The 26696-nt window shown below is 36.6% G+C and overlaps 1 protein-coding gene across 2 annotated transcripts in view; it reads right to left on the reverse strand.

Annotated features, from left to right (window-relative positions):
• The window catches only part of LOC125073808 (IQ motif and SEC7 domain-containing protein 2), a 175099-nt gene that overhangs the window by 64035 nt on the left and 84368 nt on the right, over nucleotides 1-26696 (reverse strand). For both annotated transcript variants that reach the window (XM_047684871.1, XM_047684867.1), the window contains exon 2: nucleotides 22177-22501. In XM_047684871.1, coding sequence (XP_047540827.1) covers nucleotides 22177-22325 — 149 coding nt within the window. In that variant the 5' untranslated portion in view covers nucleotides 22326-22501. The remainder of the gene's footprint in view (nucleotides 1-22176; nucleotides 22502-26696) is intronic.

A 26696-nucleotide genomic window follows, 5' to 3' on the forward strand; every position in this document is an offset into this window, starting at 1 on the left:
ACCAAGATTTCCCTGTTAAATTTATTTGACTGCAATGTTGCTACATATCGTTCCAAAGCTTCTTAAGATTAACTTCTGCCACGCACTTTATATTTTTTCCATTATAAACACCATATATCAACGGTACGTAATCCAAGTCTATATTCAGTAAGTATTATTTACAATACTTCGCAAGCGCTCTAGTTTAGTGGAAGGAAGTTAGTTGGCGCTGACAGATATATAATTACGTCAGGTGTTCTAATTTTGTTCACTATGCTGTGCTGTGAGCACGGAACACAGTGTACTTTAGAAGTGGTACAGACGATCTGATCAAAATCTGGACGTCAACTTAGTCCAATATCCAATTTAGGTTACAGCAGTTATCTCTCTGCACTCATTCTTATAGATTACATGATGGTATCGTCATGACTGCATCATGCCAATCTCAAGGAAATCTAGCAGAATACGCAGGACATATTATAGTGCACAAGTGTGTGCGCAAACACAGAAGCACACTCTATTCCTGCACTCTCATAATCTGATGGAATGGAAAATCTAACAAGACCAGAAAGAGTTCAGTCGCAGGACGTAGGCTTACGTGCTTTCCAAGGCACGGGAATATATCTTCCATCTTCGGACTCCGGATTGTTACTGACAATTTGTCAATAGAAAAACCCACTTTATTAAAAGGCAAACACATTAAATCTACTGAGTGCACTCTTATTGATTGCTATAGGCTTAAAACAGACTATCCATATTTTCATCAATCAACTTGATGTTATTTCAAATGTACTCTGTTCTGTCGTACGAACTACAGGTGTTTATTTGTTTTACTCCCAGCTCCATATAGAGAATGTAAGGATACAGATGATAACGCGTGCGTTGATTCATGTGTTCGTGTGTGAAATAAAAATAACCAGCTCAGTGTGTGTTACGAAAGATTGCATTTTTTAATTTAAGATGAAATTTATAATCGTACGTGCGTACGATCCAAAACCAATCATAGTGGTAAACTGGTAGCGTTTACAAAACGATATTATTTCGTTCTATTCGTAAACTTGCGCTTGCAACTGTCCAAATTATAAGTTTTGTTATAGTCAGTCTTACGGATTGTTATGTAGTATTTCTAAGAGGAAGTGCCACCACCAGTTAGTGTCACTGCACTACACTTAGATACAATTATCAAAGTGTTTATTCTGTACTATAAGTGTTTATTGAATTATACTCCAGCACCTCTTATGCAATAAAGTTATTATTATATTCAAGTAAAGTTTGTTATGGCGTTATGAATTATATACCTACTTGTATCCTTTTTTATCTATCTGGAAAAACGTGGTATGCGTTTCCCCTACGTGAAATAGGGGGTTTATGAGACTGACCGGTGCCCAGGATACCGTGTGCGGCCTTGTACACTAGATTATACAATTAAAAACGACGCCACGAACCGGAAGGCTCGCTCTGCTATAGTATACATACATGATGTATTATATAATATCATTTGAGTAGCATATAGTCTACTTTTTATGCTTTCTATTACATACGATTTAAATTGAAAAACTATTCTAGTTCGAATGAACTTGACAATAATTATATTATAATAGAATAACATTTAAATAACGTTAACATTTGTATGACGACAAATAGAATATCTACACTCAACGTACTTCGTAATAAAAATATTATGGATCTCGATTCGGGTGAAGCTCATCAAAAACATTCCCCGAGGTTGTTTCTTTGACCTCAAACGGGCGAAATAAGCTGAGACCTACGCAAAACGTGGGCGGGAAGATACACGTACCCATACGTCACTGAAGTCAAAAACAGGTTGACAAGGTAAAATTATATTACTTCATTATATCACGCGGGGCTACCATGAATGTTTCGACATAAAGGGATTCCCAAAGTAACATTATACCCATCACTGGTACATATATATACATAATGTATAAGGCTATGTCCTGGTCGACTATCAACGGGGTTAAAGTAAACATAGATCCTTGGAATTTGGGGAACGTTGTCTCGTAATGTTGGTACGCATGAAAATATTTAATTATATTATGATTTTGAGAGAATCGCCCTTATATGTATATTTAGCTTCAATAATCAACTTCGTGTTTGTGTCGCTAAAACAAACACATATTGTTATATATTTTATGCGTTTCTTGATTTAGAGAAAAGTTTTGCATTAAAGACGCAACATTTTTTTTTTCAACGAGTTCTACGTTTAATACATTTTGTAGTTAACGAGTGTTTATATATATCACTACTAAAAAACGCTTCTATATCATGTTAAGGAGAAAAATAAATCCTTAGTCTTTATTACGATAAACTGCTTTCAATTGATGGTAGGGCTTTGCAGTCGTCTCTGGGTAGGGGTGGTACTTGTCATATATTCTGCCACTAAGCAGAAATAGCTGGTATTGTTGTGTTCCGGTTGTAGAGATGAGGGAGACAGTGTTACTACAGGCACAAGGGACATAACATCTTAGTTTCGAAGGCGGCTTATTGGCGATGTCATGGATGGGTAAATACATATACATATTTGATACATAGCAAATATCTATAGGCGATGGTAGGCACTTACCATTGGATGGTCCATCTGCCCGTCCACTTACATCATCATCATCATCCTCCTGCTCTTATCCCAATTTTATTTGGGGTCGGCGCAGTATGCCTTCTTTAACCATACTTCTCTGCCTTACGTCATCTCACAAATAACATTCTTTCTAGCCATATCGTCTTTCACATAATCCATCCATTGTTTTTTTGGTCTTCCTACCTCACCATATATCCATCCACATCCATACTGAATATGCCCGTCCAGCTACATATGTTGTAAAAATAATAGATTTCGTCGGTACCGGTATTTCTGTCAGTAACCATTTTTGATATCATGACATTGGAAGAGTGTACTAATTCTCATATTATACGAATAACACATTTGGTCTCACTGAACGAATTTTGATGATCTTAGAAATACTAAGCTCCACACCGAAAATATTCATGTAGATACATAAGCGGTGCAAACATAGATGCAAGTCATATTCCTCCGATGAAAGGTTGGTCTCAGTGCAAAAGTTTTTACGTGTTTTCCCAAGCTAAGTTGATCATATGGATATAGTACTGCCAACTTTCTATAGTAATAGGCTCAAAGAGTAACTTACCTAAAATCTGCTTCTGATATATAGCTCTCTAGTGCTCATACGTCATACATTATACCATTTCTTCCCACATTACAACAATGCAATACCTAACGAACAATGTACTTAACACGACCATTAATTATTCAACATATAAATCTAAAGATTGCATATCAGGTGAAGGCCAATACCCTTATGTGACCGTTTCGCCATTAATTTGGTAACCGGACGAGCGTAATGTCAAACGTGTTAACATATACCGCACATTGTAGACCGCACACGAATAGACAATATATGTAACGGTACCTATATATACAACATTGCGTTACAGTTTAAAGTAATTAATCAATTAATAGAAGATAAAATAGTTAAGACTATTATATATATATATAGTTAGTAAATAAACTTCGATCAACAATGCCATTGCCACAATTACAATTTAAAGTTACTAAATGAAACAGAATGTACTGTCACAGACACCTACATCTGACAATTGGGATGTACATATGGGAATTTCCTCACAAATTTATTATTCACATAGGTATTGGTAAAAAAATCACTTAACAAATAAGCTTTACAATGATAAATAATCTAAAAGCTTAATTGACACATGAGTTATACAAAATAATGATAATAAACCCATTCGAATCACATTCAAATAAATAGTCTTTAATGTGCGCCTAGATTAATGTTCACACTTCTATACATATATAAACATTACAACACCTCGTTGACTAATAATTTGCGAACCATCAATGAGTTTGAATTAGCAGACGAGAAAATAAAACAAGAAAAAATTAAACGACCTTCGAAACAAATACTTAAGTACGGTTAACATAAAAATTACTCACCTAAATTATAAGAACCAAAACTATTAAGCCGGTTTATCCACTACACTGTCTCATACTATGACCATCATGAATATCAGGTACGGAAATAAGGATTACAGGAACTACTATGACCACTAGAACGTATCAACGTATCATATCCATGTATAACGGTTTTAGTGACCGTACCAAACCCGTACAGTTATCGTTCTATTAGTTGTTAAAAAAATAATCTTCACGAAACGTCACACGAGGATTTTCCGAACCGATACGACTTGGGAACCTTCAAGAAAAGAGCGTACTCTTTCCTGAAAGGCCGGCAACGCACCTGCAAGCCCCCCGGTGTTGCAGATGTCCATGGGCGGTGGTAGTCACTTTCCATCAGGTGAGCCTCCTGCTCGTTTGCCACCTATGTCATAAAAAAAAAGAGGACACATTACGTACATAGCGCGCGACAGTGTTGATCAACGATAAAGTAAACTAAAGTATCAGCCTGAACACCCCGCGGCTGAACTAACGTCTTCTTAGCCTTTGTGAATGTATGGGACATGTTCCTCCACGCTATTCCAATTCGGGTCTGTGGACATGTGTGGCAGAATTTAATTGACCGAAAAAGATTTTTTGTCCGTCACGTTCCGTCAGTATGAGTGTAGTGGACATACACCTTAAAGTGTTTCGTTTTCCTTTAATTAGTAAAGTAAAAACAATAAAATCAAGTTGAGTATATCACGATTTTTATTTTCTGGCGATAATAGAGCACTAACACGCCGCGTTCGAGGTGTGCAAAGTGTAAACATTTGGAAAAATAGGTTACGCTATGTCACGGACGTAACGTATCATCTATGAAACTATATATATACTAATATTTTAAGGCTAGAGTTTATATGTTTTGTAACACGCCAAACGAGAACTATTAATCTAGGATAAATTTACGCTATTTATTTAAAACTTGTATTTTTCAATGAAATTAAATCACGCAGAACTGCTATTTTAAAATAAATACATAAATATTATATCATTACATAATAACTATTTAATTTATTTATGTCCTATTACTTGGCAAAGGCCTCCTCTTCGCACGTGGTTAAATGTGTCAGAATTTGTAACTAAGTTATGCAGCCTTCTAAATGGTTTCCTCGTGATTTTTTCCTTTACATACTTGAGCACTAGATGAATTATAAACACAAAAACACATAAAACCATTAGAGGCGATTGTTCATATTTGAACTCGCACTATTTGTTTTAAATTCACGTGTAGAACACGCTTTTATGACTTAAATATAATATAACGGTATAATACAAAGACAATATAAAAGATAGATCCAAAATATCGACACAATGTAAACAAAAGAAAGTGAAACAGCAAAACCGACCAAAGAGGTATCGACTTTTGGATGAAAGCAAAAGTGATCAGATTTCAAGGTCACGGATGACGTAACCGATGGTTTCTATGTGATCTACGTCAACACGCTTCACAGCCATATTAAAAGACTAGTTATGATAATACCATTTTACATAATAATCTGTAAACTCTTGTATATTTGAAACTCTATTTTTATAAGTTTTTAAATAACTTGCATGTAAGTATGTACGGGAGAAATCTTGCAACTCAATTTAGAAGCAGATATATTTAACCGATTGAGCTGATTTTTTGTAAACACGTTCAGTTTGGATGACAACGAATGGTCAACTGTGAGACGTCATTCTAAATCCTGCATGGAGGAACACCCAAGATGACGGATATTTGTTTTTTAAATTCAATCATACAGTATGGGTATCAAATGAAAGTGAGTGATAATTATATAATACTTGGTGTGAATAAGTATGTTATAAGTATGTATAATTGCTAAGAAATAATTAAGTGACGTCACTGGAAACTAATATGGCGGAGTATGTTTAATCTTTTTAAAAACAAGCTTTTAAATAAATGCGCTAATAATAAAATAAAAAAATAACCTTTTACACTAAAACTAAACAATTTATATGATATAAAAGCTTGTCGCGATATTTATAATTAGAGATGTAATTTTGTAGATAAATAAGTAAGTAAAACAATTTGATGTTAATAATTTTATCTATTAAAATTTTCAAACATTCAAGCAAACAAACAAACTGTTCAGCTTTACAATATATATACATAGAAGTATAGATTCATTAATTAATTTTAAATAGCTAGCGCTATTACTTTTCTCTCTGGGTCTTTTCGTAAACTTATACCCCGAATCATAGATAATATATTATATTCAGGTAATTTTAAAGCATGAGAAATATGATGTGAACATCAGTCGTATGAGTCATACGACTGATGTTCAAAGAACCCACTGTTCGAATATTAAAAAGGACCGCAAATTAAATTATGCCACCTATATTTCAGTAAAGCTTTTTACGATACGCTTGAAAAGATTTTATTAAACAAATTTCAACGCCCAGAGGACGTATAATTGAGTGTTAATGATAAATGAGTCTGTGTTAGATAGCAAATTACTCTTTTTCGAATTAGCAGCCTGTAAATTTTCCCACTGCTGGGCTAAAGGCCTCCTCTCCCTTTGAGGAGAAGGTTTGGAGCATATCCCACCACGCTGCTCCAATGCGGGTTGGCGGAATACACATGTGGCAGAATTTCGTTGAAATTAGACACCGCCGAGCACGAGATGAAATATAAACACAAATTAAGCACATGAAAATTCAGTGGTGCCTGCCTAGGTTTGAACCCGAAATCATCGGTTAAGATGCACGCATTCTAACCAGTATTAAGTAGATAATAGGTATCGTATTTGAATATTTTTGGTACATTAGAAACGAGAACAATACAAATAAAAATTAACCTTTATTCAAGTATACTTTTGTGAATGTAAAGCCACTCGTTCGGAATGTAGATCCTACCGAGATGATCTGACGAAAGACTCAGTAGTTACTTTTCTCCACCGACTCAATTACAAAGTTATATCGATCAAATCGAATTAAATTTTTATTAGTTGATGTTTTCAACGAATACTATTTAAATAATAACTTTTGACGACCTCCGTGGTCGAGTAGTGTGTACACCGGTTTTCATGGGTACGCCTCTCCGAAGTTCCGGGTTCGATTCCCGGCCGAGTCGATGTAGGAAAAGTTCATAAGCTTTCTATGTCGGGTGTTAGTGGTACCGTCGTTACTTCTGATTTTTCATAAGACAAGTGCTTTAGCTACTTACATCGGATCAGACGGATCAGAGTAATGTATGTGATGTTGTCCAATATTTATTATACATATATTATTATAACTCCACGATTATCACTATTAATAGTGAATGTATACTCTAAGTACGTCTGTACGTACGCTTTCGCGGTCAAACCACTAAACCGAATTTGTTGTTGGTTCGAAGCAAGCGTGAACCGCAAGAAAGTACTTGGGCTACTTTTTATACCTAGCACCTGACGATCAACCCCTAAAACGCGAGCGAAGCGAGATGCGACAACGAGGCATTTATATAATCATGCGTTGAGAATAATTCATTATTAATATTATTATATTTTTTTAAGAAAAGTTTTACGAGTATTATTTCGCAGCGTTAAAACGGATAAACATACAAATACACTAATTGATATCGAACCGCACTATCGCGATACAAGATAAAACATCGCCACCTCCGACGGTAATCAAAACGACAGTCCCGAGGGATCAGTCGAGGGCTTTCAAGGAAACATTAACCTAATTGAGGTTAAAGACGGCTTTCGGTATTACATTTTAAGAAGTCGGCTAGATGATTACATTTAATGGCGGTTTTACTAATAACTATATCGACTAACGTAGAAACATCGACATTATACTAAAACATTAATATTTAATTCGTTAAATTATTAGGTCATTTAAGAAATCTCGAAATTGTTTTAATTTGATATTTGTATTGAATTAAGCAGCTACTTTAGTTTTGAAGATATAGTAAATTTGTCATTACTGGCAAACGGCCTCCTATTAAAAACACAATTAACATTTATATTCACGACGATGCTAAATTGCTTTACTGAATTCACTTAATCTTCAAAAATGACAAGAAGCGAAATAAAGTTTACCTTTATCATTCGATCCGTGTAGACTTCCTCGCTATGTTTACCCACTAACATTGATGAACAGATCGAGATGAAAAATAAACACAAATCAAACACATGAAACACAGGTTTGCTGGTCTGTTTACATTAACGTGTTTCATCTATTGGACTATTTCGTTCATTCATTAACTCATACATATATATATGTGTTGTTTTAGATCTGTGAATAAAAAACACGCAGGTCCCTTCTTATTAAGTTTATCTTCAAATATCGATTTTTTTTTTCGACCGGATTGCCTTCGTATCTTCACCATCATTTAGCTACATGTATGAATAAACTCTTAGAAACATTACATTCGTATTCGCATTTAAATTAGCCATGAGCGTAAAATCGTTCTCGTGAACTTTGATTATGGATATTGGGTGTTTGGCCAACTGTTTTTGGCCAGGTGTGAACCAATGTTTCTTAGCAGGAATAGTACATACATGTTGAGCGGAATATGTATAAACCATAATTGTCATGTTCAGTAATATCCGCTCAGTAATTTAGGTACCTACCTAGATTTAAAACCAAGTAATAAAAATAATGAACGTTTTAGTTTCGGTAAAAAAACTTCTTATTAACATTAAAAAAAGGAAGTTAATTTGTAATGACAGACAAACACTTAACATTTATTAACTTGTGTGACACATCTGACGATGTTAGGTGACAATGACGTACTCACACCGAGCACTAAACAGTTGAACACAAGAGCTCTGATGTGACGAATGTTTTGTAACAGTTGAAATTTCACTCACTCTTATGACATTTTTACTATGCAAATTACTGACGCGGAGTGCGACGGCAAAACGAAAAAGGCAATTTAGAAAGTAAAATAGCGCTGGTGGCGACACTCCGATGACTGATGGTATTATATTACCGCGCTCGTAACCGCTATTTCGTTTGCATGGACGTTGAATGCCAATATATATATTTTTACTGTCCCCATGTGTAACTGGGTTTCAGGGATAAAAATTATACTTTTACGTGTACGACGTTTTCCGTGAAAATACATGAAGAGATAGAATCTACTTTCCGAAACGGTAGCTTTAGATCGAATTCAAAACTGCAACATGACGATTCAAAATCGCTTTTATGAACCTATTTGAATAAATAATATTCTTATTTCTATTGTATGTACAAATAAAGCATTTAGGAAACTCAATCGATGCGTGTATATGCCAGACGTGCAAGAGTTCAAAACTATGTTTGACACTGATGATGATGAGCAAGTGGTCACCATGCCTGCACAAAGCTCCATCATCATCCATCAGTATGAAAGCAAAGGATGAACGGTGATCACATAATAAGCTAATCATTATAATATGTGAAGATCTACTGACAGAGGTTACTGAACCTTAGTGTTCTCTTTTTTAAGTGATAAAAAAGGCGTATGACGAGTTAATTATTGAAAGGTGCATTTATATATGAATATACAGCATATTCCAATGGCAGGACGAGTAAATAAACGCAAACCTTACACTTCAATATTCCATACGATTTTCATTTATCTTTACCGAACTATGTACTATAAGCCTCATCATGATAAAAAACTATATATATTTATTTATGTATTTGGTTTGCTAGCGATTTTTACATTTGTCATTCTTACATTAATATAAAATTAGGTATATACATCCATAGATTATGTAAGACCATTTAAAAGCAAACACTACATGCTAATTAAACTATTAATTACCATTGCTTGCAACAACAACAAAAGTAAAAAAAAAAACACAACGAAATTATTGTACATTTAAAATACAACACAATTTCACATACCGAGCATCTAAACCTTCCTAAGTTTCCTAACTTCGCCGAAATTCATCGCGTCAGTAATTTTATGAACACCACAGATTATATAAATCTCGAACGATGCAAATTCAAGGTCAATTATGTTTATATATTAAGATATAGTCGATTCCAATGGAAGGAGGTGTCTTAACACCTCCTTCCATTGGAATCGACTATACGTACGGCGTGTATCAGATTTTTTAGTTATTAAACGCACGTACCCGAGACGACGGTACCATTTTTAGTCATATGCTTTCAATTTATATGCAAAACGTACATCGTCTACACCTTGCATTTGAATAAAAATGGAAGTATCGAACGGTTCATTACGCGCAGTGAATTTGCTCTTCAAAACGTAATTTAATTTCAAGATTTGTTACAATTCCATTCGGATTTCGAATTTTCGAGATAAATCAAGCAGAGATTGATAAAACCGTATCTATTGCAACTTGTCTAAAATTTAAGTTTCTATTCATCGAACAAGAAGTTCGAAGTCCCTGCGATTCCTAAAGCGGTAACTTCAAAGATAACTTACGAAGTTACGAGTAGCCGGTGATGCCTTTTGCGTAACATTCGCTAATGTCATGTACTTAAAAAAATATTTTATTAAATCTAATTGACTATTAATTACCTCTTTAATGCATATTATTAAAATTACATTAAATATGAATCAATTCACCGTAATTAGAGGGATGTAAGGGGGCGCAAACTACACCTTGGCGCTCCAAGCCAACCTCACCTGCCCGTGGTGCATCCTGCCGATCAGCAAACGAGGCTCTGGCGACCGACTGATGGCGGTATAACCATCAAAAATAGGCGTAGCCAAATACCACAGGCCGGTAACGGGCAGCAGCGTCACCGGTGCGAGAGGTTGCGTCCTGCGATCGCCAACCCGCCTGCCCAGCGTGGCGATTATGGGCAATACCCCTAAATGGTGAAAACAGGTAAGCCACGGCCCCCAGTTCCCGGCGGTCCCGCTATTCCTCGTCATGGTGGCGACGGTGGTAACGGCGGGATGGGGGGTGCTAAGAATCACCGGGCTACGGGAGGCCACCACAACCGACTGACCCTGGCGACGTACAACGGACGCACGCTACGGCTTGACTCGCATCTAGCGCAACTCGAGGTGGAACTTGGGAAAATTAGGTGGCACATATTAGGGCTATGTGAAGTCCGTAGAGAGGGAGAGGACACCGTAACCCTCGAATCAGGCCACCTAATGTACTTCCGAGAGGGAGACCAACAATCCCAAGGAGGCGTTGGGTTTCTGGTTAATAAGTCCCTAGTTGACAACGTTGTGGAAATCTCCAGTGTGTCGAACAGGGTAGCGTACCTAATTGTAAAGCTCACCGATAGGTACAGCCTCAAGGTGGTGCAAGCGTACGCACCGACTTCGACACACTCGGACGATGAAGTGGAGGAAATGTTCGATGATATATCGAGGGCCCTCCACTCCACCACGAAAACCCACTACAACGTTGTCATGGGGGACTTCAACGCTAAAGTGGGAGTACAGAATTGTAGCGAATCGGTAGTAGGACCCTATGGATTTGGAAGCAAAAATCATAGGGGGCAAATGCTTGTCAACTTCCTCGAACGAGAGGGGCTCTTCTTGATGAACTCCTTTTTCAAGAAGCAGCCCCAAAGGAAGTGGACGTGGCAAAGCCCCGACACTATGATCAAAAATGAGATCGATTTCATCATGACGGACAAAAGGCACATATTCAGAGACGTCTCAGTGATCAACAGGTTCAATACCGGTAGTGATCACCGACTTGTCCGAGGCTCTCTGAATATCAATTTTAAGGCCGAGCGCGTCCGTCTGATGAAGTCTACACTCCGACCATCCCTGCTCCAAACCATTACGGGATCTGAAACGTTCCAGTCAAACCTGGAGAACCGATTCGCTGCCGTGAAAACCACAACAGACGTAAACCAGAACCGCAAAAATGTAGTGAGAATTCTCAGGGAAGAAGGCACGAGATTTTGTAGCATGCAGCGTAAGGGCAGAAAGTCCAAACTTTCGGAAGAGACTTTAGGGCTAATGAAGAAACGACGTGAAAACCCACCGGTCACTTCGTCCGAGAAACGGCAACTAAACCAAGAGATTAGCAAGCGCGTACGACACGACCTCCGGTGCTCCAATACTCTTACGATTGAAAGAACCATCGAGCAGAATCGGGGGTCTAAGGTGTTCGTACAATCTCTTGGAAGAAGCCACCTGACGAAGTTGACCACAGCAAGTGGAGAAGTCGTTTCTTCCAAGCCGGCAGTTCTTTCGGAAGTAGAGGACTTCTACGGCCGGTTATACGCATCGCATGCATCTCGACCTGATCCCGAAAATGAGGATCCTAGAGCTACATTAACACGCCATTTCACCGAAGACCTGCCTGAAGTCAGTATTGGCGAAATCGAGATTGCTCTTAAACAGCTTAAAAATGGAAAAGCCCCTGGAGAGGACGGCGTTACAACAGAATTATTGAAAGCAGGAGGTAAACCCGTACTGAGGGAGCTCCAGAAGCTGTATAACTCTGTCCTCTTCGAAGGGAGAACTCCGGAGGCGTGGAGTAAGAGTGTGGTCGTCCTGTTCTTCAAAAAGGGAGACAAGACCCTGCTGAAGAACTATCGACCCATATCCCTAATGAGCCACATCTATAAGCTGTTTTCAAGAGTGATCACGAACCGTCTTGCACGAAGATTCGACGAATTCCAACCCCCGGAACAGGCCGGATTTCGGAGCGGATACGGCACCATAGACCACATCCATACAGTGCGGCAGATTATACAGAAGTCCCATGAGTATAATCGGCCCCTGTGTCTTGCATTCGTGGACTATGAGAAGGCCTTTGACTCGGTTGAAATCTGGGCTGTTCTGGAGTCCCTGCAGCGTTGCCAAGTTGATTGGCGATACATCCAAGTGATGAGATGTCTCTACAAGGCCGCCACCATGTCCGTCCAAGTACAGAGTAGGCAAACGAATCCCATACCATTGCATCGAGGAGTGAGACAAGGGGACGTTATTTCCCCCAAATTGTTCACTAATGCAATGGAGGACATGTTCAAGACGCTGAACTGGAAAGGGCGTGGCATCAACATCAATGGCGAGTACATCTCTCACTTGAGATTCGCAGACGACATCGTAATCATGGCAGAAACGCTGCAGGACCTACAACAGATGCTGAATGAGCTGGCTGATTCTTCTATGCGTATCGGCCTACGGATGAACTTGGATAAAACCAAGGTCATGTTCAATGAACATGTTCTACCGGAACCGATTGCGATACACGGCACCGTCCTCGAAGTTGTTCAAAAATATGTCTACCTCGGGCAGACATTGCGATTAGGTAGAAACAACTTTGAGGATAAGTTGAATAGAAGAATTCAGCTAGGTTGGGCAGCATTTGGGAAGTTACGACGAATCTTCACATCGTCGATCCCACAGTGCCTTAAGACGAAAGTCTTCAACCCGTCATGACATACGGAGCCGAAACGTGGACACTCACGACAAAGCTGGTCCACCGGGTTAAAGTCGCTCAGCGTGCTATGGAAAGGGCTATGCTTGGAGTATCTCTGAGGGATCGCATCAGAAATGAGGTGATCCGTCAGAGAACCAAGGTCATCGACATAGCCCACCGGATTAGTAAGCTGAAGTGGCAGTGGGCTGGCCATATTTGTCGTAGAACCGATAACCGTTGGGGAAAACGTGTTCTAGAGTGGAGACCGCGTCTCGGCAAACGTAGTGTAGGACGTCCTCAGGCACGGTGGAGTGACGATTTGCGCAAGACGGCTGGCAGGAGCTGGATGCGAGTTGCCGAAGAAAGACCACAGTGGCGTGCATTTGGGGAGGCCTATGTCCAGCAGTGGACGAATGCGGGCTGATGTGTGTGTGTGTGTGTGTGTGTGTAATTCACCGTAAATGATGATAATAACCATAATATTTGTGTGCATAATTGATTAATACAATTCTTTACATTACACACATTAGCAGCCTGTAAATTTCCCACTGCTGGACTAAGACCTCCTCTCACTTTGAGGAGAATATTCCACCACGCTGCCCCAATGCGGGTTGGTGGACATGTGGCAGAATTTCGTTGAAATCAGACACATGCAGGTTTCCTCGCGATGTTTTCCTTTACCGCCGAGCACGAGATGAATTATAAACACTAATTAAGTACATGAAAATTCAGTGGTGTCTGCTTGGGTTTGAATCCGAAATCATCGGTTAAGATGCACGCGTTCTAACCACTGGGCCATATCGGCTCTTAATACAATACAATTCTTAAATGTATCTAATGCGATAATAGCAGCAATATAATAATACTAGTCGAACTACTGGACTAAGTTTAACTAAGTCATTTGAAACTTCATTATGACGCGTCATACACGAGTACATAAACCAAGGCACACAAACTTCTTACACATGCATGTATAATTTAATTATTTTTTCGATAACATTTATTATTCACACGACGTTTATTTATATCGGGAGCTTCTGACGCGGATATTTTATACGCTTCGTGCGAATCTGCAAGTGTAGTGTAGGACGCCCTGTGGCACGGTGGAGCGATGATGTACGGAAGGTGGCTGGAAGTGGATGAGAAGGGCCGAAGATCGGGCTCAGTGGCGCGCCTTGGGGGAGGCCTATGTCCAGCAGTGGACTAATACAGGCTGATTATGATGATGTGCGAACCAATCTGGATAACTGGTAAGTATCATTGTATTTTTTACCACTAATCAACACTGTTTAGTATTGTTCTGTTCTGGTTTGATGAGTGAATTAGCCAGTGCAATTAAAACAATAGGAAATCAATTCTTAGTTCCCGACTTCGATGGCGCAATGGCGGTAAAGAATCTACACTAACCTATACTTCTAAATTCATATTATAAATTCGAAAGTAACTCTGTCTGTCTGTACGTCTTTTGCCCTTCACGGCCAAATCACAGAACCGAATTTGGGGAAAAGTATGAATCAAGCTTGAACTCCCAGGAAGAACATCGGGTACTTTTTATGCATTACACCTGACGACCAACCCCTAAAACGCAATCGAAGTCGCGGGCGACAATTAGAGGATAATATTTCATCACTAACATCTATGTCTTAAATAATTTCCCCATCTGCCTAGTATGACGTCTGTTGATGTTACAAATAAAAAAAAAACGAACCTATTCGTATACCATACAGTTATTAAAGCGTATTATTACTTGTCCGTTTGCGAATGAACCTAGACTTGTTACGCTATCGAGTTACAATAGGACAAGTATGGTCAGCCGCGTTTGAACTGTGAACGTTACACTTAAGCCCGTGTTTTGGTCGATAGCTCAAGGATTATTGCGTAACTCCATACGTTCAGACTATTTCTTTGCGGTTACTTACATATGTGTATAGGTATTCATTATTTTTGAAATGAGAACTTTTAAAAACAATAAATTCAATAGATTAAGAATATCTATTATTATCACATTTTATAACAAATGGACAACTAGTAGGTGGTCACCACTGTCTATAGACATGGGTGCTCTAAGAAACATTAACCATTCCTTACATCATCAATGCGCTATCAACCTGGGGAACTAAGATGTTATGTGTACCAGTAGTTCTGGCTCAATCACCCTTCAAACCGAAACACAACAATACTTAGTATTCCTGTATGACGAATATCTAACCACGATTACAGGAAAAACATTATTTACTCTTATTAGATGTTTATACATAGCCATCAGCCAATCGGATATGCATCAAATGTTTTTTTTTTAATTTTTTATCTGCAAATCCGCATTGTGACCGAAGAAGCATCGCATTCGCATCCTGTTGCGCCACGCCCCCCCCCCCCCATCAACAATTTCCGAAGTAAAATTGCTACTTAAAATTGTTTCGCTGTCAACAACAACGTTTTCAATCTAATTCGACAGGGCTATACGTACAATAAGCAGATCAATTCAATAATGATTACTGAGAAATTATTCGTCAGTATTGTAAATATCAAAATGTTATATTGACTACAAGTTTTAAAAGTAGTTAATCCTTTGGCTCATTTCATTAAAATTCTATTCGAGATAATCCATCAAACGAAGCTTGGGATTTAATAAAAAATATTACCTTAATTTTGTTTTAATCAAAATCGCTTTTCGTTGAAGCTTTAAAACACGCGGCTCTTTTAAGTAGTTCAACCAGTTTCTTGGGTTATAAGCTTCCATGTTACTCGATATAAATACCGATTACAGTTAAAGCATAAAAAAGCCTTCTTAAAAATGTGCAATGATTAATTAACTTGTCTCTATTTAAATCAGCACAGTGTGTTTGGATGATTTAAAGAATATTTCCTATGTGTCAATATTACAAAAAAATAAATAAATTAATGTTTTATCATAATATAAAAATAATTGATCATTTTACTTGAATTATTTAATATATATATATATATATATATATATATATATATATATAGCGTGAAGCTAAACTTATGGGATGTGGAATAGTGGGATGTCTATAGCCTAAGTACCTAAGCAACCTGTAAATGTCCTACTGGTGTGAGTTAGCGAATATTTTCTACTTCTTAGAGTACCAATGTCTAAGGGCAGTGGTGACTATTGCCCAACAGGTCGTCCATTTGACAGTCAAAAATTTCGTTTAATTTTGAGACAATTATTAAGTATACCTAAGTGTACAGAATCAATCTAAGTTCTCCGTATTCTGTAGAGCTATTGAGGTCTAAGAGCCGTCCTTGTTTCTCTGTTAGCGCGTATAACATGAAAATGTTCGATGGTTTTAAAGTGGATATATTTTCATATCTTTTACCCCTTTTACGGTTAGCCTACTTATAGTTCAGTGAGCAGGGAAGTGGGCAACGCGAGTATTTAAACAGGCACTACCTTCGTCGCCGCAACAAAGTATTTTCGGTTATGAAGGCGGAACGAGAAGCGTCAGAAATAAGCTCAAAGTAAATATTATACCTTCGATCTATATACAGGTTACGTGGGATATAAAAATATATACATAAAAATACTTTACCAATTAAGTATCTTCTATGGGAAAAAATAAACAGCAGTTTTAACATTACAAAGATAATTATACCTATAATATTAAAATTGTATCGGTTATGCCACTCTTAACCAGAGATTACGGGTTCAAACCCGGACATGCAGAACTGCTTTATATAGTAATTTTGGACTTACAACTATTCTTGCGTTAGGCGGTAAAATGAAAATTTGTCACAGATACCCAAACCGCGTTGGAGCTGCCCTTAGCCGAGCAATCACATTTACTGACTGTGCCTAGATAATAGATATAAGATGTCTCTAGATATAAGATTTTACCAAATGGCTTATGAGCCGTTGAGTAATTGTTGTAATATGGAACATTCTCCATAATATTCTTTTTTAATTTTGAACTAAAAACTGTAAATCATTACCAATGATACTGGATTAGAAATCTTTTTGAACACATTCTAGATTATTCTATTTAACTAGACAGGTATTAATCAAAAATCCAAGATAAGCGATTCAATGAACTGGATTTTTTTGACAGCCTAGATGTTGATCTTATCTTTAACGTCAATCGCAGCGCAATTCTATTCAATTAGATCATCAAACTCAAACATAAGATACTTCTTATAAACTTCGAAATATAATTACATCAAACTATGCTTTTACAAAAAATTACTAAATAAAATATTTTGATAGATAAATGACGAATTTACAAGTTACGTATGGTTAGAACGCGTGCATCTTAACCGATGATTTCGGGTTCAAACCCAGGCAGGCACCACTGAAATTTCATGTGCTTAATTTGTGTTTATAATTCATCTCGTGCTCGGCGGTGAAGGAAAACATCGTGAGGAAACCTGCATGTGTCTAATTTCAACGAAATTCAGCCACATGTGTATTCCGCCAACTCGCATTGGAGCAGCGTGGTGGAATATGCTCCAAACCTTCTCTTCAAAGGGAGAGGAGGCCTTTATCCCAGCAGTGGGACATTTACGGGCTGCTTATGTATGTGTATCACCAATGACAAATTAGTCTAAATCTTTTCAACTGGCTTACTTACCGTAATAAATAGAACAACGGGTATGTAGGTATTATCTACCACAATCTACCAAGTAAGATAAGACATTTTAAATATAAATTGCATTGAGATTAATGTCACTTGATTAAAATAAATACGTAGAAGGCTTGATCGCTCGCTGTATCGATCAAGGTCTTTAAGTAAACCGGATTCGAAGCATTCTGCTAGTTTAGTGAACAACATGCTGATAAAACAATACACTATTTCATAAATACACTTTATAGTGTACTTAGACACTGAATAAAATGGCGGCCAAGTGCGAGTCGGACTCGCCCATGAAGGGTTCCGTAGCAACAAGTAACATAATATAAAAGTTCTTGTTGTTTGTTGTAACTTTTGAATGAAGTGTAAATTGCGGTTTACGATTTAGAACGTATTAAAAAAAATACGAGTACTTACTAGATCTCGCTCAAACCAATTTTCGGTGGAAGTTTGCATGGTAATTTATATCATATATTTTTTTTAGTTTTATCATTCTCTTATTTTAGATGTTACAGGGAGGGCGTACACCTTTTAGCTTAGGACCTTTTATTTGAAGTTACACGCACACATTTTACCATAGCGGGGGAAGGGGTTAGAAAAAAATGATAATAGAAACCCTTATATAATTTTTAAAGACCTATCCATATGGGTTTGATGAAAAAAAAATGGAATTTCAGTTCTAAGGATGAACCCCCTAAATATATTGTTGTTTTTTTCTATTTTTGTGTGAAAATCTTAATGCAGTTCACAGAATACATCTACATCACACATCAAGTACACATCTACCAAGTTTCAACAATATAGTTATAGTTTCGGAAAAAAGAGAAATACGGACGGATAGATAGACAGACATGACGAATCCAAAAAAAATGCAAAAGTAATGCAAAAAAAGTGTTACAGATAATAGAATTTGATGTCTTGTCTCTAGACCAATTCCGGTCGTGACTGCTATTTTCAAGATAGGCTGACCATCTATGTGGGAAATATTTTAAAGCACAAATGTGCGCGCAAATATTGCTGCACTCTCTGTTACCTGACTCTTATAGCCCAATGGTACAGGAAATCCGATTCAACCTGAAATATTTCAGGAACAGTACCATGGCGTCACGTGCTTTAAGAAGCGTCACCACTACCACCATCCATACTCCCGGCTGCTGCCTGAAAAAACCTAATCGGCCTTAAAACTAGCTCTTAGTGACTAAAATTGATATTGACAAAAATGAGGAGAAAAATTAATTATTAGCTACGGCCATTGTTTACATCTTTAAGAACCACTTAAAGTCAGTTGTTAACTAAACAGTAAAAGTAAAATAAGTAGTTACGCTTTGCAGTTGGACCTGCTTTAAATTTAGATCAATGAAGTCACAAATTTCATGTAGGCGTATTTCATATAATAAAGCAATTAAACCAACATACAAACTAAAACGGAGACAAAGAAATCTACCAACTAGAGTTCTCAATGAAACCCTTCACTAACAATACCCGAAAAATAATGTCAAAACATTTTGAAACCCACAATTCTGACAACTTCATAGTTACACTCCACTTAGCGGCATGTCAGAGGCTGCGAGGGGATCTCTGCCGGCAATGACGTCAGGAGAGTCACGCTGAACAATGGTAATAGGGACGCGGGTATGACAGTTACAAGCCACAAGAAACCGCGGGGTATTTATGAACTATTTAAAACTATTACTATAGCTAGTACGATCTAAATTGTTAGTTAAAGGATTCGTTGAGATAAGTTATCACCATTGCCCGCATGAAATTTTACACAATTAGTGCGCCATCCACCTTGGGCACTAAGATGTTACGTCCCTTGTGCCTTTATTTGCACTGGATCACTCTCCCTTCGACATGGAACTCGTATTTATATACACTAACAAAACTCGGCAGACGTGCTCCTGTCTGTATGTATGTATTGAAGCTTCGGTCATTACTTTATCCAAACTTCACCTTACTATAATATAGAAGGACTTATTAAAACTATTGGTCACTCATTGCGAAAAATTCGACCATAGTTCATCGTTATAAAACTGACTCTGGACAACGTGGTATTGTAATACGTTGTTTTAAATTCCAATGAATGTGTGAAGCATTTAATTTTTGTTTAAATACAGGTTTCTGAGATTTAACTCATGTCTTTATAAATACTTTTCTTTAAATCATAGGTAGTCTCATTTTATTAGACATTTTCAAATTTTATTTGAAGCGTACATTCAGAAAAAACTCTTAAAATCGGTTTTTGTTTTTTATTAAAAAATGTTTATCGTCTATTTCATTTTACTTCAGTGCTCTTTTCTAAGTAATCATTTTCCATAGTTGCTTATTACTTGTCCATGGCACTGAGCACGGTGTAAGAGGTTCTGACGAACAGTCGAGCCTTACAAAGGACGCAAGACGAAGGAACCCCTTTTGTTTGTTCGGATATAGTTTTTACGCTGTACATACACGTCACATGTACCTATACGATATTGTTTTATTTTGACTACTTTACAAGCCTCCAGCAGAACTCGAGGAGAAAACATTTTCCGCGTTATTTTAACTCTTATGTTTAAGATTCAAGACAACGGGAAAAGGGGGAAATGAAATATACACAGCAATTCACATAAAGTTGAAGTAAATATGAATTTTTATCATTTAGCTTTAATTGTATTCCTGTTATTGCTATTATAAATAACATAAGTAGATATATTCTAAATTGACTTTAACTGGAACCTGGATCGCTACTTAAGGATAAGGCCCCTCTTGGACTCTTTCCTAGCTGTATTTTTTGTTTAAGATGATTCATCTACATACATTTACAAATACTTGTGTATATTTCAGGGTTAAGTAAAGATATAATATATTGCAAAGGTAAAACTAGTGTTGGGCTGAAAATCTGTTGTCAGTTGAATCTACAATGTTTCCTCTGGCATTTATGATATTTGTGTATTACATGCCATTTACTTTTAAATGAAAAGTACTCTATCTGACAAAACCACTAAACCGAATTTGACGACATTTGCTATGTTTCTGAACTCCAAGGTAGAACACATAACATACGCTACTTATTATGCCTAACACATAACGACTAACCCCTAAAATGCGAGCGAAGCCGAGAACTATTATCAAACATATGCAATAAAATAAACGGGTATAAAAAACAAAAATACACAGGTAACATTTTGAAATTAAATATTTGCTAAGCAGTTGCCTTTAGAAAGTAGAGAAATTGTAAGACGGGACGCAAAATAAATAATTCTGTCACAACAACGTAGTCTGGCATTTATTAAATGGACCTAGTATTGTACTAGTTCCAGAGACTGTTTCAAGAATATTTTATACCGTATCTCACTAAAACTATAAATGCAAAAGTTTGTATGGGTATTGGTGTGTACTCAATTACGCGATCTCAAGCAGTTCTGATCGGATCTGAAAGATTTGGCACAAAGGTGGAATGTAGTCCGGAATATCTGTGGGAATTTTTATTCCTGACATGACCCTCAAACGCGGGCGAAGCCAAGCCAGAGTCTAGTAATTTGACATATTTTTTAAAGAAAATATTTATTTTCCAAGATTTTCTTATTATAGATTGAAATAATACCACAGAGGGTCTGTGCTTATGAAGTCATTAGTCCAGATTAACTACTAATGCATAGCCTAAACAACAGAGTTTAAAAAGTCGGATTTTTATTTTGAAATTTCATAGGTTTATTTAACTACGTAAGAAAAGAATTAGATATTTCAAATTTAATGGAAATAGTAGAGGTAACTTTATATGAATTTTACAGTAATTAAGTTGGGACGAGCAGCTAGTTTTTGTATAAATATTATATTATATATTTTACAAAAACGATAAAGTCTTTACTGAATAGGGACGGTTAACTATTATAGAGGTTGCGAACGTTCCTCTTACAAGAGTTTTTAAGCCGATTGAGTTTATTAAACTAAACACAAAGTAAAGTAGATATATTTCTATAAAAAGGCAAGATTATATAAAAAGGATTTTTCATGAACAAAGTTCGCCGGGATACATTCTTGCCACGTCAATGAAAATAACGAGGCGTCATAACTTCGACCGATATCAAGATTCGTAAAATAACAGGAAAACAACATGTTTGTGCCGTGGATAACAGTATTGAAAGAAAAAAAAAATAAAAGAACCTCGATATAAGATTAAAAAAGAATACAATTAAACGCTAAACAAACGTAGTACACTGGAAAAATATTTCCTTTTAGACGTCTGTCTAAGAAGTTTGTATCCTATCCGAAGACATTCTATTGGGCACAATAAAGTTTGTCTCATATTCGAATTACAAATATGAAAAAAAAAAGTTTTACTAACCTGTCATCGTGCATGTTCTTCAGTTCACTAAGTTCCAGCTCCCTTCTCAAGTTGGAAACCTCGCATAGAAGAACATCCCTCTCCGACGACACCTTCTCGAGCTCGGCCCTGAGCCGGACGACCTCGTTCGTCAAATCCATTGTCGCCATTGCAACGGCTATCGATATCCACTATCGACACAGCACATCACTCATTCATTCGATTTCAAAATACACCAATGACGTTCACGCATTTTAAACATCGATTAATCTTTAACGCACTATCGTTCGATCGACACTTTTTCACAGCACTATGCGAACAATTCGGCTACCTTCATTGCAGGCATCTGAAACGATAAAGCATTAGGTTAGCGAGGTTGAAAGAGTAGGTATACGAATTCGGAATATTTTGTTCATAAACTACTCTATAGAGTAAGTGAGTCAGCTATGTTCAGAGCATGAATAACTGAAATTGTTTTGCTCTATACGTTTTATGAAAATAGAGAGCCCACGATCTCGCAAACAAAGTGGAGCATAGAAATTCTTCCATTGTTACAATATTAATGGTTTGTTTTACTTGACCTAAATAGAGTCACATCTAGTAGCGACTGATTTATTAAAGATTATATTAATACGTTATACACATAAATTACATCGTACGAGAATGGCTTTATTCGGAGGCAATAACGTATTATCCATTGTAGTAAATTTTTAAGACTTTTACGATAACATTATTTTACTTAAAGTAACAGTTTGCACGTGTCCCACTTCTGGGTTTATTCTTTATCACCTCTTAAGGGGGCTATTTAAAGCTTATTTCATTACATCGCTCCGATTCGGGTTAGATATCCATGTGGCAGAATTCAATTGACATTAGACACATGCAGGTTTCCTCAAGATGTTTTTCTTGGACGCCAAGAACGAGATATAATTATAAACACAAATTAAGCACACGAAAATTCAATGCACGCGTTCTAACCACTGGGCCATCTCGGCTTTTTTCATGAATGTTTACTATACACTGTGTTATCGTGTGTTATCACTAACAGATACATGCACATCAACTTCTGTACGATTCAATCGATTGCCATTACTATTGATTCGATACACACAGACAAGACAACAGCCGCCGGATTTCGATAATATACTATACATTAAATTCGTGCGAAACCGCGTCGAATAGTTAGTAATTACGTGTAACAGAACAATGTCTGTTTCAAATTATAATGTTTACGAAGTGTTATTTCAATTAAATCAGTCAGATTATCATTTCGTAGTAATGTTTCCTTGTCACACTATTTGTTATCTTTAAAGGAATCGAAACTTATTTTAAAAGACAATAGCGAGCGGAAAACGTCTGGCGAGTAATTATGCAGATTGCATCTTAAACTCGTCATAAATTTTATTATTTTTATTTTGTCGTAATAGAATTCAAGAAAAGGGATTTTATTCTTACTTGACTGCTGAAAACAAATGTGTATTGCTTCTAAGGTTCATTTTTGTTTGTGTATAAATGAGTTTATTCCCACATTACGCTTTTTTATATTTCAACAGATTTTGATATACGGTAACGTTAGAATTCTTAAATCATGCCGAGTGATAATTTCTATCAAATAACTAATTCGTTAATTTAGGACTGTCGTGTTTAACTTTAAGTTAACATTTTTTTTTATTCTTAATTATATTTAATGAAATCATCTCCGTGTGAAATTTTATACATGGACTCTGATGTTGTCTTATTTTCTATCTCATAACCAAAATATATTTTTCTAAAGTAGAATCACATAAGCACCATTGAATCGACATTTTACAGGGTTAATTTTACAAAAAAAAATTTTTTTTATTATTTTAACATTTATTATCCATTTTATCTCTTTTCGGTACATTTCTAATAAAATAGGTATACTTAACCAATCAATCAAAATATACTTTATTCAAGTAGGCTTTAACAAGCACTTTTGAATCGTCATTTTACAAACTATATTAAGTGAAGCTACCACCGGTTCGGAATGTAGATTTTACCGAGAAGAACCGGCAAGAAATTCGGTAGTTCTTTTATGGCATAGGTTGGCGGACGAGAATATGGGCCACCTGATGGTAAGTGGTCACCACCGCCCATAGACAATGGCGCTGTAAGAAATATTAACCATTCCTTTCATCGCCAGTGCACCACCAACCTTGGGAACTAAGTTACTCTTTAACAACTACTAAATCTATATGATGTAAATTCACAATAACATTGATCTTTTTGAAAGAAACTGTGACAATCATTGTATAGACACGCGGAGGAAAGATAAACTAATAACACCGAGTTTCCGAATTCGCAAAGTTAACAGATCCCTCTCGGGTCACGGTATTCGTTTCTATAATGAGATTCCACAGTTAGTTTTAACTTGGCCTATATCATTCAAAACAAGATTATATTACCATCGGAAAAGCGTGGACTTAGTATTTTTTTATTGCTAGACATAGGTCACATACATAAATCGACCAAAGAAACGATGGATGGTTTGTGTGAAAGACGATATGGTTAGAAGGAATGTTACTTGTGAGATGACGTCCGACAGAGAAGTATGGAAGACATGCTGCGCCGACCTCAAGTAAAATTCGGATAAGGGCAGGGGGATGGATCATTAGGTTACATATAAATCTAATTGTACTTTATTGACATACTCTGTAATTAAAATGATGGAAAAGAGTAAATACTGAGTTTCATGTTTGTTATTCTCGGTAGAATCTACTTTTCGATCCGGTGGTACCCTTACATTTAATTCAACACGGTGTCATGATTCAAAATTGCTTTTATGAGCCTACTTGAATAAAAAATGTTTAGGTTTTAGGTTTTATCTACGTTCACTGGATTTATGGGGGATCTACGTTCACTGGATGTATGGGGGCTCGCAAAATGTGAGCTCATTTAATAGTTCAGGTATTGGTCCTTAGGGTGCTTCTTGCGATGCCATTCCTCAAGTTAAACGTCGTAAGGAGATTGAACATAAAAATTTAGTATGTTTGGACGTTTTTCCTTACCAAGTCAGCTGCACAGGTTTTCTAACCGCAAACAGGTGTCGAGAGAAATTCACTTAACTAAACTACTAATCATATATTCTTGTGTTCCGGTTTGAAGGGGAAGTGAGAGTCAGTGTAACTACAAGCCCAAGAGACATAACATCTTAGTTCCCGACGCGTGGGTGATGTAAGGGATGATTAAAATTTCTTACAGTATCAATGTCATCAAATAGTAATAAAACTTAACCGTTTTACATAACAAATGCTTCGTTTGTATGTGTTTCATTAAGTTGAGCTGTCCGTTCGATAATCTTTTCAACGAAACTCAAGTCTTCCTCCAAATTATGTTAGAGAATAAACTTAAAGTGAATTCTAGCTCGATTATTGTTATGATAATAAACGTATAATACTTTATTGAATTGGGTTTAATGGAGCAGTACTTTCAAAGACTGTCAGACCGCATGAGAACAAAGATGCGTGGGGCGGTGCTATATATTGTGCCGCGTAGGATGGGTACTAACGATCTCTTGGCGAGATACTCAATGTATTAACAACGTAATAATTTGTTTATCTATAATAATATAATGTTATAAATGCGAAAGCAACTCTGTCTGTTTGTAGCTCGATATTGATAAAATTTGGTACAAAGCAAGCTGTGACTCCAAGAACATAGGGTTCCAGCCAATTTCTAAAACACGAGCCTAACTGCGGCTCATAACAATTCTGTATCTGTGTAGTTGCCGAAGAAAGACCGCAGTGGACGAATGCGGGCTGATGATGATGATGTGTAATATTTGAAATATACTCTGTGGTGAGCTTTTCATGATACATATTTTTTCCAGAATATTCAAATAACCGTTTCAATTGAAAACTACAAGATTAAATATTTAAATTGACATTTTGTTAAATAAAACTGACTCATCACGAGTTTCCAAGCCCATAAGTCCGATGGACTTGAAATTTAGTATAGTTAGGTACTCCTTTCAGACGTTAAAGATTTTTTTTTGTATATATATATGAAGGGGTAACTTTGTATGAATTCTACCCATACGAAGCCGAGAAAGACGTCTATAATCTTCTATGTATACTTCTTTACTAATATTATAAAGAAGAAAGATTTTAATTCCATGCGGAAAGCAAATCCTTTTTCTTTCCATTGAGGCCGCGGTTACAACCACTATATTAAAAAAGTAATAAATTCAAATTGTAAACGTATTTAAAATTTAAAACGAGAGAATTTAGAATATTTTCGAATCACCGAATAAGTTCTGAATTCAAATATTCAAGTTAAGAATCTTGAGTTTCATAACTTAACCGCTGAGTAGATACTTGTGTTGATGTTGGATATTTTATCCGAAAGTCATCTAGAAATTTCTCCGAATCTCCTCTCGAGATATCATATCTCAAGATGAATTGGTAGTGATATCTTTAAATTTTCCGCATTCAGAGAATCCAATTATGATTCTATATTAAAATGAAAAATCTTCCTTTCTTTACTCAGTTTCCTCGGACATATTTATACGATCTTATATT

This window comes from Vanessa atalanta, chromosome 25 (assembly GCF_905147765.1).
Source record: "Vanessa atalanta chromosome 25, ilVanAtal1.2, whole genome shotgun sequence".
NCBI classification, from domain to species: Eukaryota; Metazoa; Arthropoda; class Insecta; order Lepidoptera; family Nymphalidae; genus Vanessa; species Vanessa atalanta.